Genomic DNA, 20008 nt, shown 5'->3' with positions numbered 1-20008 from the left:
CTTCATTTTAGGTATCTCATTCAGTTGCTAAACTTATATTAGTTAATTTCCACTGGCAAGTCTCAGAGATTTTGGACAGGTAAGGCATTTGGGAGAGGGGAGATGACATTGCCTGTAGCTCTCCTCTCTGCCCTTGCACCCAGTGGTGATTATTGTTTGTTTGTTTTGGAGCATAGTTTTCCAATAAGCCTATTACGGTTTTTAAGCCCTGGATTTGTATTGTACATCCTTAATATATTGTGAACATTTTCCCACTTCTTCAGCATATTCTTCTGCAGTTTTAATGCTACCTTAGTAGTTTGTCCTACTAGATGTTCCTGATTTTTTTTTTCCAAACTTTTGTTGGGCAATGAAGTTACTTCAAATTTCAAGACTTAATCAGTGCCCTTGTACTTAGCACTTGCCAACATCTTGTTATTTCTCTTGGATTTATCAGATGAGTAGTGCATCATAATCCAGGGCATAGTTCCTTCAGAGATCTGCTGCTGTATGGCATTCATCACATCTTTGAGCAGGACATTGGAGTGTTGTTTCTGCCTGCTCCAGAACAGAGCTCTTTAAGCGCAGCCGTAAAGTGTCAGGGTGTCTTGGATGTTGTTGGAAGAGGGGCCCTTTCTCCTGCATTCACCCTCAAAGTCATATGCTTCTGTTAAGGTTTCTTCTCTTCTGAACTGTGGCCACTTTGGGATAATTCTTGCTGTGAAGTGCAATTTAGGATATTTGGGTAGTGCCTTGGACTCTGCCTGCTGCGTATCTGTAGCAGTGGCATGTATAAGTCCTTATGTATTTGGGCCCAGCATGGTAGCCTAGCGGCTAAAGTCCTTGCCTTGAATGTGCCAGGATCCCATATGGATGCCAGTTCTAATCCCGGCATTCCCACTTCCCATCCAGCTCCCTGCTTGTGGCCTGGGAAAGCAGTTGAGGATGGCCCAAAGCCTTGGGACCCTGCACCTGCGTGGGAGACTTGGAAGAAACTCCTGGCTCCTGGCTTCAGATTGACTCAGAAGCAGCCATTGGGGCCACTTGGGGAGTAAAGCATCAGATGGAAGATCTTCCTCTCTGTCCCTGATCCTTTCTGTGTGTCTTACTTTCCAATAAAAATTAAAAAAAAAATTGTTTAAAAAAAAATCATAGGTAGTCAAAAAATATCTTCAGACATTATCCAGTTACCTCTTGGGAGCCAAACTGATCTATGTGGAAAACACTAGTAACTCCAGCTTCCTTTCTCTTTATGGTGTGCTTCCACTTGTTTATCTCCAGAGGAAGACCATGCCTTTTCTTCTCTGGGCAAAACACGACAAATGTGGCCATATGTGCCAGAGTAGCTCACCACTTAGACAAGGAGCAGAGGCCTGACTGACCAATTGCATTCTTGTGCTATACTCAGAAACTGGAGTGTAATTATTTTTTCTTTTCTTTTTTTTTTTTTTTTAAGAATTATTTTTATTGTAAAGGCAAATTTACAGAGAAAAGGAGAGACAGAAACACCTTCCATCCACTGGTTCACTCTGCAAGTGACAAAACAGCCATAGCCGAGCCAATCCAGAGCCAGGAGTTTTGAGCCTCCTGTGGTTCTCCCACACGAGTGCAGATTACCAAGGCTTTGGGCCATCTTCCCCTGTTTTCCAGGCAGCATGCAGGGAGCTGGATGGGAAGTGGAGTAGCTGGGACATGAACTGGTGCCCGTAAGGGATCCTAGTGCATTCAAGGTGAGGATTTAGCCACTGAACTTTCAAGCCAGGTCCTGGAATGTAATTCTAATCTCCACCCAGGTTCTAGCATAAAGATTTGAATGGTTAATGATATTTAGAATACTGGAGCAGGAACTAGAATAAAACGGATCTTTTCAATGAGAATAGTTAAAACATTCCAGATAAATCACTTAGATGACACAGATTTTAGCTTTTTAAAAATACATGTATTGGGCCCGGCGGCGTGGCCTAGCGGCTAAAGTCCTCACCTTGAAAGGCCCGGGATCCCATATGGGCGCCGGTTCTAATCCCGACAGCTCCACTTCCCATCCAGCTCCCTGCTTGTGGCCTGGGAAAGCAGTTGAGGACGGCCCAATGCATTGGGACCCTGCACCCGCGTGCGTGGGAGACCCGGAAGAGGTTCCAGGTTCCCGGCTTTGGATCGGCACAGCACCGGGCATTGCGCTCACTTGGGAAGTGAATCATCGGATGGAAGATCTTCCTCTCTATCTCTCCTCCTCTGTGTATATCTGACTTTGTAATAAAAATAAAATAAATCTTTAAAATAAAAAAAATACATGTATTTATTTGGAAGTCAGAGTTAGAGGGCGAGAGTACACCTGCATTGGTTCACCCCTCAGGTGGCTGCAGTGGCCAGGGTTGGACCAGTCCGGAACCAGGAGCTTCTTCCACATCTCTCATGTGAGTAGCAGGGACTCAGGCACTTCCAAAGGGTGCTAGATCAGAAATGGAATAGCTGAGACATGAGCAGGTATCCATGTAGAATGCCAGCATTGCAGGTGACCTTAGACTTGCTGCTGCACCATAACATTGACCCCAAGACATAATTGCTTTTTGTTCCAAATCCTATTTTGAAAATGTGATTACCTTGCTTTTGTGTAGTACTTTTATTTACTTTCTTCTTTGTTCTTTTGAAAGGGAAACACCTCCCATCTTCAAGTTCACTCCTTGAATGCCCATAGCTAGAGCTGAGCCAGACTGAAGCCAGGAGTTCAGAACTCAGTTGAGGTCTCCCATGTGGATGGTAGGGACCTAGTTCATGAGCCAGCTCTTACTGCCTCACAGAATGCCTTTAGCAGTTAGAGTTAGGACTTAAAGGCACTTGGACTTGGGGTATAGATAGCCCAAGCAGTGACCCAGTCATTTTGCCAAATGCTTGCCCTTGTTTTTAGTTTTTAATGTATTTATGCCTCACCTTATTCCATAATGGAATTAAGTTCTTATTTATTTGAAAGACAGAGTTAGAGCAGAAAAGACAAAGATAAAAAGATCCCATCCAATCTTAACTCCCCAAATGACCATAGTGACTGCAGCTGGGCTGTTCCGGAGCCAGGGTTCTCTTCAGGTTTCCCACATGGGTGCAGGGATGCAAGTACTTGGGTCATCTCCCACTGCATTCTTGGGCACTGTAGCAGAGAGCTGGATCAGAAGTGGCATAGCCTTGAATTGACCTGCCATCCGTATGGGATACTGGTGCTGCAGGCAGAAGTGTACACAGAACACCATGGTGCTGGCTCCAAGATCATGTATTTTCTTTTTAAGTGTATGTCATGTATGTCAGCTTTAAGGAATAATAAAGTAAGCACCCTGGTGTCCTCAAATAAGACACCCTCACCTTTGCTCCGAGGCCTCTGATGACAGTCCTTTCCTGGCTGCCTCCTGTTCTTCATTCTCTAAGGCACCTGGTATCTTGAAATCAGTGTTGATCAATTTCTTACTTACTCCTAAATTATATCTTTTATTTGTGTATTTTTGGAATATGATAAACCTGGAATTACGCTGTGTGTGTTCTTTAGCTTTTAAAGTAACATAGTTCCATTTTGTCATTCTGTCAAAGGGTGTTTAGCCTCCTGTCAATAAAGAGTTGTGGATTTTTAGCCTTGCTACTAAAGTAATGCAGCTCTGCAAACTCGGGTAGGTGTCTTCTGGTGCCACAGAACTTTCTAGGGCTGAGCAGCGACAGTGTGTGTGCTATCTTCAACATTACTAGATAATGCCGGACTGTTTTCTAAAGTGGTCGTATCACTTCATACTTACATTAATGTTATTTGAGTGTTGCTCCTACTCTCTGACTTAATTTTACAATTGATAGGTATAACTAGTATTTAATCATTCTCAGTGTCCCTAGTTGTGAAGGAGATTTTTCTGTGTAATGGGTGTCTGTGCCACCCTCTAATACCAGTTAACTCTTTTACCCATTTTTGTTTTTTTCCCATTTTTGTTTTTTTCCCCTGCATTTTTTTCATTTTTATTTGCTAGAAAAAGTTGCTCTTGCTGTACAGATTTGAAAAAAATCAAAGTATCTTTTTAAAAATGTGGGAAGTTGCTGGCAAGGGGCTGCAAACTCATGGGGGAGCAGGTAGTAGGGACCATCCAATTTCAGCTTCTGCCCCTCCCAAGAGCACCTCCCACAACCTTTCAAATCCAAACCATCACCCCCCCCCAACAAAAGGGACCTTGAGGATCCCCAAGGGACATGCTTCCCAGACCCTTATCTCACTCTAGCTCAGAGGAGTCCTGAACCCCTTCCACTCCAAACCCTCCAAAACACATGAACCAGGAAAACCTCACAGAGCTTAACGTGTCACAGGAACAAAGGAAAGGAGGAACAAAAAGGGAGGGTGGTTAAGGGATTTCTTCCCCCACCAAGATGTTGATAGGGCTCAAGTAGGGGCAGCCAAGAACCCCTGGCAGTAGGGACCAGGGGTTGTCTTAAAAAGTTTTCCTTTTCTGTCACTCCTAATCCTTTGCCAGTTATATGGAATTACTTTCTAGTTTATGACATGGCTTGAAGTTAATAAATGTATAGTGTGTTTTTGGTAGTGTATTTTTTAAAATAGCACTTTTTTTTTTTTTTTTACCATTATGTGTCTTGAGAAATTCTATCCTATTCTGAAGACAGAATTGTTTCTTGGGATATTGCAGCTAAGCTTTCAAAGCAGATCTAGTCCATCGTAACCATTTTTCTTACAGTTCAGTGCCTTTGAACCAGGGTTATTTCTCTTAGACCAATTGCGAGCTAAAAAGTTGAAATGCGAATCTTACTGTTTTTTATTTATTCATTTGCAAGGTAGAGAGACAGCGTGCAATAGGCAGGACTGGATCAGCCAGCCAAAGCTAGGTGACAGGTCTCTCACATGGGCAGCAAGGGTGCGACCACTGGAGACATTCACCACTGCCTCTCCAGGTCCGAATTAACAAAAAGCTGGAGCTAAGAGCAGAACCACATTTGGCGCCTAGAGCTCCAGTATAAGACTCAGCTGTGTTAGTCAGCTACTGTTGGTTTTCTTGTTTGTTTCTTTTTCTAAGGTTGGTTCTTACATGATTGAGAAGGATGCATGCCTATGTAGACTACTGATTAGGGTGGGAAGGGTCTTAGCCAGCTTCTTAACCTCTAGGGAGAACACCTGCAACATACAGAAGTTTTTGTCCTGAAGGAAAAAGAAGCTTGGTTCTGTGAGGAGAGGAGATTAGACACAGATACTTTAGTGTGACCACAACAGAGTGGTCCATGCTGTTCTAAGCAAAAAGGTATCTTCAGCTTCTGATTCCCTGTATTTCTGCTTTTTGTTTTGTAGATACAAATCCAATTCTGCTCAGCTGCTTGTAGAAGCTCGAGTTCAGCCTCATCCATCAAAACATGTAAGTGTCCCCTACTCAAGTAAGACTTTCCCCATCACTTACCTTCTGTCGTGACGTGCAGAACCATCTCTGCTTTGTTTATAACAATAGGCCCTGAAATTTTGTTCAGTATAGGCCTGAGTCTTCCGTTTTTGTTAAAATCTGGCATTGTTCCTGATGGATAGATTGCACGCCATTGTCTGGTGGAAGGTCCTCTCCAGCTTTACCTTCTGTCTCTGCATAACTGCTCTGACTGCTCCTATCTTCTCTGGCCGGGATCTCTAGATTATGTCCCTGTCATTTCTGGTAGGAATGGACTTTTATTAGTTTGTTTGTTTATTTATTAAAGATTATTTATTTTTTAAAGATTTATTTATTTTTATTGGAAAGGCAGATATACGAGAGGAGAAGAGTCAGAGAGGAAGAAATTCCATCCAATTATTCACTCTCCAAGTGGCTGTAACAGCTGGAGCTGAGCCAATTTGAAGCCAGGAGCCAGCAGCCTCCTCCAGGTTTTCCATGTGGGTGCAGGGTTCCAAGGCTTTGTGCCGTCCTCACCTGCTTTCCCAGGCCACAAGCAGGAAGCTGGATGGGAAGTGGAGCTGCTGCGATTAGAACTGGCCCTCATATGGGATCCTGGCACGTTTAAGGCGAGGACTTTAGCTGCTACGCTATTGCACCGGTCTCTGGACTTGACTTTTTTGTGTGTGTGTTTTTAAAGATTTATTTATTTTTATTGCAAAGTCAGATATATAGAGAAAGGAGGAGAGACAGAGAGAAATATCTTCTGTCCAAGGATCCACTCGCTAAGTGACCACAACGGCCAGTGCTTTGCCGATCCGAAGCCAGCTCTTCCGGGTCTCCCACATGGGTGCAAGGTCCCAAGGCTTTGGACCGTCCTCCACTGCTTTCCCAGGCTACAGGCAGGGAGCTGGATGAGAAATGGAGCTGCCAGGATTAGAACCGGCACCCATATGGGATTCCAGTGCATTCAAGGCACTGACTTTAGCCACTAGGCCATTCAGAACATACATTCCCTCTGTATTTTTTGAATGAGATCCATATTGGAAGTACTGTTAAGGGATGATGGGAGCTTAGGTCACTATGTGATTTCCACAGCCTAATAAAAGAAAGGTTTTCTGCAGCACCTTGTATAAACGAGAGTACACTTCTTTTCTTCGACCATTGTGCCCGTGTGCTTGAGACTGACTTGCTGGTGGGCAACTCTATGGTGCTGAGCAGGGCAACTTGCTCACAAAGGGAACTCAAGACCCTCCAAAAAAAAGTTGGAGTAAAATGACCTCCCAGGGCTTCAGCAATTAGGAAAGCCTGAGTTTTCAGCCTTGACCTTATAAACCTCGATGGAACATTTTTATTACCATTTTCTGTGCCCTGAATCCTAGTGATATATATGCCCAGCTTAGGTGCCACCTGTTTGATGAAGCCTTCTTGGTGTGTGCGTTGTGTTCAGTGTACTTGGAATTCAGGATCATATACCCCCACTTGATGAGGCACCCTGTGCCCCTCCCAACCTGCAGCCTCGTTTTGGCTCATGTGCCTCTGCTTCTCCCCAGGTCCCCCCTTCTCATCCCCCCCACCATTGTGCAGTATGTATGCAGTTTGTACGGAAGGAAAACCTGCTGTCTTTGGCCTGTCAGCACCAGTTTTGCCGCAGCTGCTGGGAGCAGCACTGCTCAGTGCTTGTCAAGGATGGCGTGGGCGTGGGTGAGTCCGCCACAGAACTTCTGAACATGGAGCATCAAGTGTTACCCTTGATTGTATCTTCCTTCTAGGCCTGATTAGGTTTATATTGTCAGACCTGGAGGTTTCCAAGCTGTAGCAGAGTCTTCCCAAATCCTCTGCAAAATGAGAAAGTTGAAGACTTTGGTTGTAAATACTTGTAGGTGGGCAAAGCCATGTTCTCTCCCCTTTTAATTAGTCATTTTTAAGTTGCCTATATATGTTGATTCTCCAAGTAGTAGCTGTGAATCAGTAATATGCAGGAGAGATTGCTATCATTTAGATAACAGCACAAATCAAATGTGATGTTCTAATTATAGGAGTATTCTATGACTTAACAATATTTAGTTTTCATTAGTGATGATCATGTACACATAATATTAAAAGTCAAAAACTAAATTGATTAGCCTTATACAACAATTTTTAATATTTTATGATTTAGTAATGTTATTGATATGTATACTACTTAAGATATATTTTAGCTGCATCACTGCAAAAATGTTCATTAATTTCCTCCTGAAATAAATTCTGCTGCTTAAAAAGTTTCTTACAGAATCTGAATTTGTTGGTTTAATACAGTGGCCAAGATTATTGTTACTGGGGCTTCTACAACACAGTTGTCCAGCAGGATGTTTTTGTTCAATAGGAGTCTCTTGTATGGCTCAGGACTGTCCCCTTCGTACACCAGAGGACTTTGTGTATCCCTTGCTTCCCAATGAAGACCTGAGAGACAAATACAGGCGCTACCTCTTCAGGGACTATGTGGAGGTATGACCACACTCTCTTGTTCTGCCCTACATCTTTGTGGATTTACCTTGCATCACATAGTCACCTTTCTTACTTACCAAATATACTAAATATGCCATTAAATACTGTCCTTTCAAAAAGGAGCTCCGGGCCCGGCGGCGTGGCCTAGCGGCTAAAGTCCTCACCTTGAAAGGCCCGGGATCCCATATGGGCGCCGGTTCTAATCCCGGCAGCTCCACTTCCCATCCAGCTCCCTGCTTGTGGCCTGGGAAAGCAGTTGAGGACGGCCCAGTGCATTGGGACACTGCACCCGCGTGGGAGACCTGGAAGATGTTTCTGGCTCCCGGCTTCGGATCGGCGCGCATCGGCCCGTTGCGGCTCACTTGGGGAGTGAGTCATCGGATGGAGGATCTTCCTCTCTGTCTCTCCTCCTCTGTGTATATCTGGCTGTAATAAAAATGAATAGATCTTTAAAAAAAAATAAAAAAGGAGCTCCATAGCTTTAAAAGAGTTTGAAAACAGTACAGGGGCCAGAACAATGGCATACAAAGCTGATCCTTAGCCCATGGCACTAGCATCCCACATGGGTGCCAGTTTGTGTTCTGGCAACTCTACTTCTGATTCAGCTCCGTATTAATGGCCTGGGAAAGTAGCACAGAATTGCTCAAGTGCTTGGGCCCCTGATCCCATGTGGAAGACCCAGACGAAGCTCCTGGCTCCCAGCTTCTGACCAGCTCAGCCCTGGCCATAGCAGCCACATGGGGAGTAAATCAGCAGTTGGAAGACTTCTCTCTCTCTCTAATTTTGACTTTTTGAAAAACCACTGCAGTATAGTGAAAAACAGTCACTGGGGTTAGAAAAACCATTGTGAGATTTCCAGGTCTTGGTTGTGACTTTTGACCCATTATTTTAGCTCCCTAGGGTCTTGAGGTTTCTCTTATGTAGGATGTAGCAAGGTATTTCCACCTTATATATGCAGTTGCTTCAACAAGAGCTTCATGTCAGTCAGGTATTTCAAGAATTGCTGTTCTTTCATTTTACTTTGTGACTCAAATCAGAGGAAAGGACTGCTGTTTTGTTTTTTGTTTTGTTTTAATTTTTTGTTTGTTTTAGATTTTTTTTTTTTCATTGGGAAGTCAGATTTACAGAGAGAAGGAGACACAGAGAGAAAGATCTTCTATCTTTTGGTTCACTCCCCAACTAGCCACAATGGCCAGAGCGGAGCTAATCAGGAGCTTTTTCTGTGTCTCCCACTGAGTGCAGGGTCCCAAGGTTTTGGGCTGTCCTCAACTGCTTTCCCAGGGGACAAGGAGGGAGCTCGAAGGGAAGTGGAGCAGCCAGGACACAATCCAGTGCCCATATGGGATCCTGGCACATGCAAGAAGCAGGCTTTGCCAGTGGACTACAACACCAGGTGCTGTTTATATGCTTTCTTTTTTTTTAAGATTTATTTTATTGGAAAGGCAGATGTACAGAGAGGAGAGACAGAGAGAAAGATCTTCTGTCCGATGATTCACTCCCCAAGTGACCACAACGGCCGGTGCTGTGCCAATCCGAAGCCAGCAGCCAGAAACTTCTTTCCAGGTCTCCCATGCAGGTGCAGGATCCCAAAGCTTTGGGCTGTCCTCAACTGCTTTCCCAGGCCACAAGCAGGGAGCTGGATGGGAAGTGGAGCTGCCGCGATTAGAACCGGTGCCCATATGGGATCCTGATGCGTTCAAGGCGAGGACCTTAACCTCTGCATTATCATGCCGAGCTCTATGTGCTTTTTTAAAGGCAGAAACACACAAGAGTGAGGGGACAGAGATTTTTCACCTTCTAGGTTTACTCCCCTCCTGGCCATGGCGACCAGGACTAGACCTGGTGTAAGCTAAGAGTTGTCTCGTGCACAGCTGATTAAGCTGCGTTTCTTTCCCACCCTAATCAATATGCATATTCATTGAACAGATAGAGTTCTGTGTTCTAATTTGTAATATAACCTTAGATCATTCTGTTTTTTTTTTAAAGATTTATTTATTTTATTACAAAGTCAGATATAAAGAGAGGAGAGACAGAGAGGAAGATCTTCCATCCGATGATTCACTCCCCAAGTGAGCCGCAACGGCCGGTGCTGTGCTGATCCAAAGCCGGGAACCTGGAACCTCTTCCAGGTCTCCCACATGGGTGCAGTGTCCCAATGCATTGGGCTGTTCTCTATTGCTTTCCCAGGCCACAAGCAGGGAGCTGGATGGGAAGTGGAGCTGTCGGGATTAGAACCGGCGCCCATATGGGATCCCGGGGCGTTCAAGGCGAGGACCCTAGCCGCTAGGCCACGCCGCCGGGTCCAACCTTAGATCATTCTAGTGAATCACGACCCTTTTGGGTTTTGGGTTTTTTTGTTTGTTTGTTTTTTTGTTTTGTTTTGAATTTTTAGATTTATGTATTTGAAAACCAGTGTTATAGGAAGGCGGGCAGGGACAGAGAAAGATCTTTAATCTGCCAGCCCACTCCCCAAATGGTTGCAACAGCTGGAACTGGGCTGAGCAGGAGCCAGTAACCTCCTCCAGGTCTCCCATGTGGGGCCCAAGCGGCTGGACCATACTCCACTGCCTTCCCAGGCCATTAGCAGGAAACTGGATTGGAAGTTGAACAGCCAAGACTTGAACCAGTGCCCAAAAGGGATGCTATCATCACAAATGGTGGTTTTACCTACTGTGCTATAGCTTCTGCCCCCACTACCTGGTTTAAACCAGATTCAGCGGCTTCCTTATTGGCAAATGTCTGGTCTTCCTGATTGATTTTATATATTCCTTTGATATACATATCATCGGTTGGAAAACCACAGGGCATTTGAGCAGTTGGCGGCGGGGGTCTAATTTGGAGGCTGCAACAACGGCATGTCCTCATTGTTTTCCCGTGATGTTCACAGAGTCATTACCAACTCCAGCTGTGCCCTGGTGCAGACTGCCCCATGGTTATTCGAGTGCAGGAACCTAAGGCTCGCCGAGTGCAGTGCAATCGGTGCAACGAGGTCTTCTGGTAAGAGTGAGTGTGAGCTCTGGGCAGTACTGGGCTCGTTTCCACCTCCACTGAAGGACTCCTGCTGCTGTTCTGTGTGGGAGAGGCGTGGACAGAGGGTGTCAGAGCCAGAAGAGCAGGTCTCCCAGTGTTCAAGTGTGTGCTTCACAGCACAATTTGCACAAGGTGTTTGGTAAACGGTTCGTCTGGAGATGTGTGAGTGCAGATTCTTGGAGAAGACCTGACATTGTGTGTGCTACTCATGGCCCAGAGGTCATCTGTGTAGGTGTCTGCCTACACAGAAAATTCACATACATACAAGCTTCAACATTTTAATCTTTTGCTGTCTTGACTGATTTTTGCAAAACTGTAATTCATAAATGTGTTCTGTATCTACTCAAGCTTACCTCATTCAGTAAATGTCATGGGAATAAAGTATACTGAGGATTTCCCTGGAGAAAGACAATATCCCAATCACGTTCCTTGCATTAGTGCAATGTATGATTGGTGCTGTCATTAACAGTATGTTCTAGGTTGGAAAGTTGAAGTATACCAGGTAAATTTGAGTTGCAGAGCCATGACTCGGGTCCAAGTCTGTCCTAATTGTGCTCCTCAGAAGGGTTTCAGGGAAGCTCTATGGAAAACAGGATGTGTGTGCATACCTACCTTTTAAGACATTGTTGCATAATGTGGCCTACCAAGCATTAAGAATAATTGATGTAGTTGCACTTTTGCCTTTGTCCACATTTTGAATTTTTCTGCAGCCTGTATTTGGCCTTATGCCTGAGGGCCTTTGCTATGAGTATAATGCTATTGTGGATTTGGGTCAAAGGTAGCCTGAGAGCACAGGAGCCTAACACCAGGAGTGTCAAAATACGTGTTACAACACTACAGATGGAGCAGTTTTGGCATTCATGCCCCTTGTGAGCATGATTGGCTGGCGAGGGGAAGTGAGACTTGCAGTCCTGGGAGAGCTCATCTGAGGCTGGGCTTTGAGTGTGATGGCCTTTTCTATTGCATTAACACCACACACAGTGAAACAGAATCACGCCATGTGGGCGGATTGAAAACACCTTTGAAGAGCTCAGGTTGAAGAGATGTTCAGGTACTAACGGGTGCTTACTATTCTGTTAATAAAGGTCCAACAGGCCTCGAGAGAGGACTCCTTGTAAAGCTTGAATTCAGGATCTGTAGGTTTGGACAAAAGGACATTTTTAAACATGAGACTCTGATTTTATTATTTGAATGTTTTTCTTTTCCAATTTTAAGTTTCAAGTGTCGTCAGATGTATCACGCCCCCACAGACTGCGCCACAATCCGGAAATGGCTCACGAAGTGTGCAGACGACTCTGAAACGGCCAACTACATTAGTGCCCACACTAAAGACGTAAGGACTGAATATTTCCCATCAGGGATCTGCCTTCCTTAGCTCTGCCCAGGGCCATGCCCTGGGGGTGGTCGTCTGATAGTGTTGCAAGCCAAGTCCAGGGCCCTCCCTGGGGAGTGTGGTTCCCTGTTCATTCATTCAGACTGGCCAGTTGGCAGCAACTTATCTAGGATGCAATGAGGACATTGATTTTAATAAAATGCCAGGATACTGGAAACAATTTGACCCTAAGGAGAACTAATTAGAATGCTTACCAAGACCCTGACAGCCTGGGAAAGAGGTAGTTAATATCTCCCCTTAGAATGACAAGGCTATAATCCAAACCCACACCTGCCCAGTTTTTTCTTTGAAGCTTCCCGTGGGAACATGTGGCCTGCAGGTTCTAGGAGCTGCTGCTCTCCATGCCAGTGTCTTGCTGAGCTAGTTCCCTCATGACTACAACCGTGACATTAAATCTAATCTAGTTCATGGCAATAGCAGACAGAACCTGAGGCTTGCTGCTGCAGTCCCTGGCTGCGTGGGGTTGCCAGTCTGTCCAGTGAGTGAGAGCAACTTCGTGGTGGCTTCCTTATCCTCTTCTGGAAGCAGAAGTCCGGGCAAGCTGACCAGGCCTTAATCCAGCGTGGCAGGTCTTGTGCTTTTCTGGCTCTGCTCCTAAGTGGGAAGGCCTTCTGAATCATCTGAGCAACTTCATGGCAGGGACAGATGGTGCGTGACTTAGTGGGGCTCGGCTGGTGCTTGAAGTGTTTCAGAGCCAAATGTGCTGACCTCATTCCCTTGAATTGCTATTCCAGCCTCAGCGTCCTGCCACACTTAAGTGAGATGCTCTTCCCCAGACGTGCTTGCACGATGAGCTGCTGGGCTCGGGTACCAGGAGCTTTGTGTAATTTGTCTTAGGACCAGCCTGACGGTGCGTGAGCCTAATGGCGCCCTTCTGTCTCCTCAGTGTCCCAAGTGCAACATCTGCATCGAGAAGAATGGAGGCTGCAATCACATGGTGAGCAGATGCCTGTGCGCTTTGCATGTGTGACATGGAGCCTTTGGTCAACGTTCCCTTAACATGTTCTCTTCTTTTTCCCCCTGACAGCAATGCTCCAAGTGTAAACACGGTGAGTCCCAGGCCTGACGCTGAAGGCCCAGTAGCATAGTCTGTGGGTCTTTTTTTTTTTTTTTTTTTTTTTTTAAGATTTATTTTCATTGGCAAGTCAGATATACAGAGAGGAAGATACTCCGTCCGCTGATTCACTCCCCAAAAGGCCGCAACAGCTGGAGCTGCACTAATCCAAAGCTAGGAGTCCAGAGCCTCTTCTAGGTCTCCCACGTGGGTGCAAGGTCCAAAGGCTTTGGGCCATCCTCGACTGCTTTCCCAGGCCACAAGCAGGGAGCTGGATGGGAACCAGTGTCGCTGAAGTCCCAGCACCATGTGGGATCTTGGCACATGCAAGAAGAGGACTTTAGCTACTGGGCTACTGCTCTGGGCCCAGTCTGTAGGTCTTGAGCTTGGGTCTCTGCTGATCGTCTTTTCAATCCTGTTGAAATGAAATGACATAGCCAACGGGAACCTCATTTCCTGTACAGTGGTCATAAGCAGCATACAACCTCCTCTTGTTTTTTTTCTTAATTGATATTTTGATTCCTCTCCTCTGCCACCTTGGCTGACACACATAGAAGTCAAGATTGGGGTGACCCTCTTGATCCTCAGTCATCCAAGAAGGTGTTACTGTGTTCTTTTTATTCTTTTTGTCATGATTGGTAAGTAGCATGAGTCTTAGCTATTCTAATTTATAGATTCATTCTTACTTTTCCACTTATGTGTATTTTCATTTTGTTTGAAAGACAGTGACAGAAATATTCTACCTGTTCGTTCACTCTACAAATGGCTGCAACAACAAAGGTTGAATAAGACCTAAGCCAGGAGCTGGGAGCGGCATCTTTGTCTATGTGGGTGGCGGGAAACAAAGTACTTGAGTACCTGCTGCCTTCTAGGATGTTCATTCTCAGAAAACAGTCAAGCTTGGAAGCTAAACACTAACACAGACTGAGCATCGTTACAGCAGGACCCATCCTAAGGACCTTTGGATTTTACAAGATGTAGCAAAATATTAATTTTTTCTTGAGGTTTTATAAAATATTCAGCGTGGGTTTTGTTTGTTTTTTGGGTCTCCCCATCTATCAGGAGCAGTTTATATTGCTTGAGCTATTGGTTTTATTTTTCTTCCTGCCACTAAAGTGAGGATACAAAATTTTATTCCATGAAAAATACATTCCCCCATGTAGCTATCTCTCTTTTTTTTAAGATTTATTTATTTTTATTGGAAAGTCAGATGTACACAGAGGAGGAGAGACAGAAAGATCTTCTGTCCGTTCATTTCACTCCTTAAGCGGCTGCAACGACCGGACCTGAGCCAATCCGAGGCCAGGAGCCTGAAGCCTCCTCTGGGTCTCCCATGTAGGTGCAGGGTCCCAAGGCTTTGGGCCATCCTCGACTGCTTTCCCAGGCCACAAGCAGGGAGCTGGATGGGAAATGAGGCCGCTGGAATTAGAACCGGCAACCATATGGGATCCTGTTGCCTGCAAGGCGAGGACTTTAGCCATCAGGCTACTGTGTCAGGCCCCCATGTAGGTATGTTAATAGTTACTTCAGAAGTCTCAGGAGACCCTGAGAGTGTCATTTAGTAAGGGCCTAGGCTGATCCTGTTCCTAGGAGCCTACTGTGATCAAATGGACATTGCCAGGTTCCAGATAGGAACAGTAGCTGAGGTTTGGAGCAAAGATAGTGGCCTGTTTCTTCTGTGTGAATGAGACAGAAAAGTGCATAATGTGCACAGTTTATGAAGAAGGGTGACTCCAGGACCCAGCCCATGCTCGGTTTCTGAGAATTTCTTCATTTGCCTTTCCCCAGTCGATCTCATCCATCAAGAGGCATGGTTAACTGCAGATCCTTACTTTACTGTGTAATTATACTTCTGGAAGCAAAAGAGCTGAACAGTGTGTTATTCTCTGAAATAATGGCAAGCACCAAGTTGCTGGAAAGCAGGAGAACAGGGTTGCCATTGTGAGAGGGAGGCTCCTAGGAAATGTGGGATGACCCTTGAGTCTCTGGGTTTGGCTTTAAATTACCTACAGCCTAAGAGCTTCTCTGTGAAGTCAGCAAGGTTATGAGTATGAACCTGGAGCAGTTTACCTCTCACTGTCACAGTCACTACCGAAACATTATATGCAACTACATATTGGGCGTAACAAGCAAACTATGGTTGACTGCATTCCACTAGGCTGCGGAAACCATTTAGAGATTATTTGCATGTATATAGCATCTATGAAGTAGCTTATATGTTTCCTTTTTGCTTTCTTAGTTTGGAAGCAAAATCATTCTAAATTTGAATTGCTGAGTGCCTCTGTGCTTTTTTTTTTTTTTTTTTTAAAGATTTATTTATTTTTATTGGAAAAGCAGATATACAGAGAGGAGAAGATTCAGAGAAAGATCTTCCATTCGATGGTTCACTCCCCAAGCAGCTGCAATAGCTGGAGCTGAGCCAATCCAAAGCCAGGAGCCAGGAGCCTCTTCCAGGCCTCTCACACGGGTGCAGGGTCCCAAAGCTTTTGGCCGTCCTCAACTGCTTTCCCAGGCCACAAGCAGGGAGCTAGATGGGAATTAGAACCGGTGCCCATATGGGATCCTGGGGCATTTAAGGCGAGGACTTTAACTGCTAGGCTACCATGCTGGGCCCCTCTGTATGTTTTAATTGTGCTCTTTACAAAGCAGAAGGAAAGGGCCATCGTTGTAGCACAGCAGGTTCATCATTGCTTACAGTGCTTGCAACGCCATACTGGAGTTCTGATTTGAGTCCCCAAAGCTCTGCTTCTCATTCCAATTCTTGCTCTTGCACCTGGGAACACAGCAGAAGATGGCCCAGGTGCCTGGGCTGCTTCTGCCTAGTGGGAAACCAGGATGAAATTCCTGGCTCGTGGCTTCAGCCTGGCCCAACCCTGGCTGCTAAAAGCCATCTGGAGAGTGAACCACTTATAGAAAATGGATATCTTACTATCCCTACTCCATCACTGTGCCCATATGGGGGGAGGGTGTGATTGGCATGGTGGTACAGTGAATTAATGGGAACGCTGGCATCGTATGTGTGTGAGTACTGGATGCTTCATTTCTGATCCACCTCCCTGCTAATGCACCTGGGAACCCAGCAAGAGATGGGCCAGAAGCTTGCGTGCCTACAGCTCATATGGGAGGCCCAAATGAAGTGTAGTCTCCTGGTTTCATGTTGATCCAACCTTGGCATTTTGAGTGAACGAAAGGATAGAATGCAAATGCACACATATGCTTTTCCTCCTCCCTCCCTCTCTCTCCTCTTTCAAATAGATAAATTTTTTTAAGAAAGGGGGAAATGCCTTTATTTCCAGTTTGTGTACAGAAATATTTCTAAATCAATTATTAGAGGGTGGGAGATGGGATGTGTACAGATGCTGTGTTTTATGTGACCAGGTGGACCTCATTTGGACAAGTTTCTACCTCTGCGTGGCTTTGATGCAAAAGGCCCATGGTCTTGGTGTAGTCAGCACCTGCCTGTACACCTGTGTTGAATTAGTAAGGTGCAGAGCACATGTGCTAATGGGATGCAGAATAGTTGATTCTGCTCTTGAGAGCAAGGACAGGCTGCAGGGATAGCAGGATTTGCTGTTCGCTCTAGAAGGAGGTGAACCTGGTAAGTTCTTGTCAGGTGACGCCTCCAGAGCAGAGTGTGTCCATCCCACTGCCTTTACCTTGGAGGACTGTGTGTTCATCTTACGGGTGTAAGTGATTCTCCCTTTGTTCTGTGCAGACTTCTGCTGGATGTGTCTGGGAGATTGGAAGACGCATGGCAGTGAATACTATGAGTGCAGTCGGTACAAGGAGAATCCTGACATTGTGAACCAGAGCCAACAGGCCCAGGCCAGGGAGGCCCTCAAGAAGTACTTGTTCTACTTTGAGAGGGTAGGCATCCTTTCCTGTGGCTGCCCCGGTATGGTGGGCTGACTGCAGCCTGAGCCTGCCTGAGCCTGTCTGAGCCTGCCTGGCAATGGAACTCCTGGCAGGAAGTCACGGATACTGACTTCAGTTAAATGATGAACTGAAGGACAGTGAGAGGCCATTAGATAATTTTTTTGCTCCCCCATGCCTTTTTTCTGAAACAGTTACAGAGGGAGAGATAGAGATATCTTTCATCTGCTGTTGCACTCCCCAGATGGCCACAATGGCGAGAGCTGAGCTGGGGCAAAGGCAGGAGTTTCACCTGAGTTTACTCTGTGAGTGCAGGGGCTCAAACAACACTTGGTCCACCTTGCACTGTTTTTCCCAGGCCTCTAGTAGGAAAATAGATCAGCTGAAACACAGACTGGCATCTGTATGCTGGCAGTTTAACCCACTATATCACAACACTGGCCCGTCCACTTTGTTGTTAGTTAAGAAAGATTTTCCCCAGGGAGACCCTTCATACATTACAGCGGATGACAGTTGGTCTTAAACACAACAGACTGGGGTCGGGGGAAAGAGAGTCCCATTGCCTGCATGTGGTGGGGTGACCTGACACACAAACAGCTGCTGTTGTGGGTTAGAGTGCACATTTAAGGACACCCTTGTTCCCCTTGAGTTTGAGGGGGTCTGTGGCCATACCCTCCCAGCCATGGGTCTGTCCTCTGTATGTTGCCAAGAGTTCTGCAGTTTTCTCCTTCCTTTGTTTTCTAGTGGGAAAACCACAACAAAAGCCTGCAGCTAGAAGCACAGACATACCAGCGCATCCACGAAAAGATTCAAGAGAGGGTTATGAACAATCTAGGGACTTGGATCGACTGGCAATATCTACAGAATGCTGCCAAGCTCTTGGCCAAGGTACTTACCATCTCGCTGTTGGGATTCCCACTGCATTTCCTGGCCCTGTCAGGGCAGACTTCCTAGGCTGGGTAGCCTTGTGGGGATTGAAGGGTGTTTGGCACCCTGACACACTTCTCTTCAAGGGGTCCCTTTCCCTGCACTGTGCCCATGACAGACAGCAGCTGCCTGTAGGCAGTACCAGAGCTCTTTTCCTTCTGTCCCATCCCCACATCTCACAAAGGAAAATGCAAGGGTTGTCTTGGGACAAGTGTTGAGATAAGTGTATGGACCCCTGTACACCTCAAGAGGGGAAAGGCATTGTAGCAGTGCTTTCATGGTTTGCGAAAGGAATGGGGTAGGGAGTGTTCTAGGATCATTCTGGTTTCAGTTTACTCAGTGTCTTGCCCCAGGTCATATCTTCGACTTGGCTTTGTTTCTTTCAATCCCTTCTCTATGAAGCCAGGTTACTCCGCATGGTGGGGCAAGAATTGTAAGCACCACCTGAGGTGTTACAGGTAGGTTAGAATCACAAAGGTCTCTTCTCTTCTCTCCTCCTGTAGTGTCGATACACCCTGCAATACACCTATCCGTATGCCTACTACATGGAGTCTGGACCCAGGAAGAAGCTGGTAAGGCAAAACTGTCCCTGCTTGCCCTGGCGGGCTAGTCTCGGAGGTGCCCTTCTCCCCAGCACTGCACAGGAAAGCCAGGGACAGACCCTGAAAAAACTGTATGGCTTCTGGGGGAACATTGGCATGCATGTGCCTAAGTAAATTCAGGTTGATGTTTTAAGTAATTTACAGTTATTATTTAAATATTGGAAAACAGAAAAACTTGATTTCATACATAATCTCTCCAAAAAGAAATGGCCACCATTGACATTTTCCAGCTTTTTCAAATTACATATGATGATATATATAGTCTTTGATTGTTAGAACTATTTATTTGTTACTGCTTAATCATTTATTGGACTGTTCAGTGCTCTTTGTTTTTTGTTTTTGTTTTTTAATATGTGTATATTTGAAAAACAAAGTGACAAGATTGAGAGACCTCTTCTATCTACCAGTTTAATTCCCAGATGACCACAACAGCTGAGCTTGGCAGGGCCAAAGCCAGGACCCAGGAACTCTATCTAAGTCCACCAAATGGATGGCAGGGACCTAAGCACTTGAGCCATTATCCACTGCAAATGAGTAGAATATTTTTTTAAGGTGTTTGATTTGTAGAGGGATCAAAAAATAAAACAGTGTCCATAAGAAACCCATTCTGGCTTGGTTTTTTAGTGTCTGTTTCCCTGTGTATTGGTAGCTTCCTCTTGCTGCCAACATACAGGGACAGTTCAAATTTTGGTCTTTCCTTGAACATAGAGGGTGAGTGTGGCTGTGCCATGCAACCAGCTTCTTCAAATAGCCCTTTCTCTTTTCTTTCTTTCATTAACTGGTTGACTTCTCATATGTCCACAGCAACTCCTGGCTGGAATCAAAGCCATAACAGAGAACTCAGTCCAGATTGTCCACATGCATGGCAGAGGCCCACCTCCTTGAGCCATGCCTGTCTGCCTCCCAGCATCCCTTTGGCGGGTACCAGGAGCTAGAGCTGGGTGCTGAGCCCAGGTACCCCATGTGGGATACAGGCATCTTAGCCAGTGTCAGCTCCCAGGCTTACTGCCTGTTGCTGGGTAACCTTTAGTCTGACTCTGGTATAGGGAGTTAATACTGTTGTCCAAGGACAGTGTCAAGGTTGTGTGGAGCTGCCTGTGCCCTCAGCTACCTCTGCCTGACTATAGCTCCCTCTTCTTTATCTCCTTCCCTACCCCCCACCCCCATACAGTTTGAATACCAGCAGGCTCAGCTAGAGGCAGAGATCGAAAACCTCTCCTGGAAAGTGGAACGTGCTGACAGCTATGACCGAGGGGTAAGTTCCTGCTGTCCCACAGGCGTGGCAGGT

General features: G+C 45.7%; 1 protein-coding gene across 3 annotated transcripts in view; it reads left to right on the top strand.

The window, feature by feature from the left end:
- ARIH2 (ariadne RBR E3 ubiquitin protein ligase 2) overlaps positions 1–20008 on the top strand; it is a 52409-nt gene that overhangs the window by 31763 nt on the left and 638 nt on the right. For all 3 annotated transcript variants that reach the window (XM_004581442.3, XM_058679062.1, XM_036497493.2), the window contains 12 exons: positions 12–79; positions 5291–5354; positions 6908–7058; positions 7720–7841; positions 10729–10838; positions 12087–12204; positions 13151–13201; positions 13292–13313; positions 17034–17185; positions 17936–18079; positions 18622–18690; positions 19892–19975. In XM_004581442.3, the coding sequence (XP_004581499.1) occupies positions 12–79; positions 5291–5354; positions 6908–7058; positions 7720–7841; positions 10729–10838; positions 12087–12204; positions 13151–13201; positions 13292–13313; positions 17034–17185; positions 17936–18079; positions 18622–18690; positions 19892–19975 (1155 nt within the window). The remainder of the gene's footprint in view (positions 1–11; positions 80–5290; positions 5355–6907; positions 7059–7719; positions 7842–10728; positions 10839–12086; positions 12205–13150; positions 13202–13291; positions 13314–17033; positions 17186–17935; positions 18080–18621; positions 18691–19891; positions 19976–20008) is intronic.

This window comes from Ochotona princeps, chromosome 21, assembly GCF_030435755.1.
Source record: "Ochotona princeps isolate mOchPri1 chromosome 21, mOchPri1.hap1, whole genome shotgun sequence".
Lineage (NCBI taxonomy): Eukaryota > Metazoa > Chordata > Mammalia > Lagomorpha > Ochotonidae > Ochotona > Ochotona princeps.
Note: the sequence above shows the minus strand (reverse complement) of the source record. Positions and strands in the feature narration are given on the sequence as shown.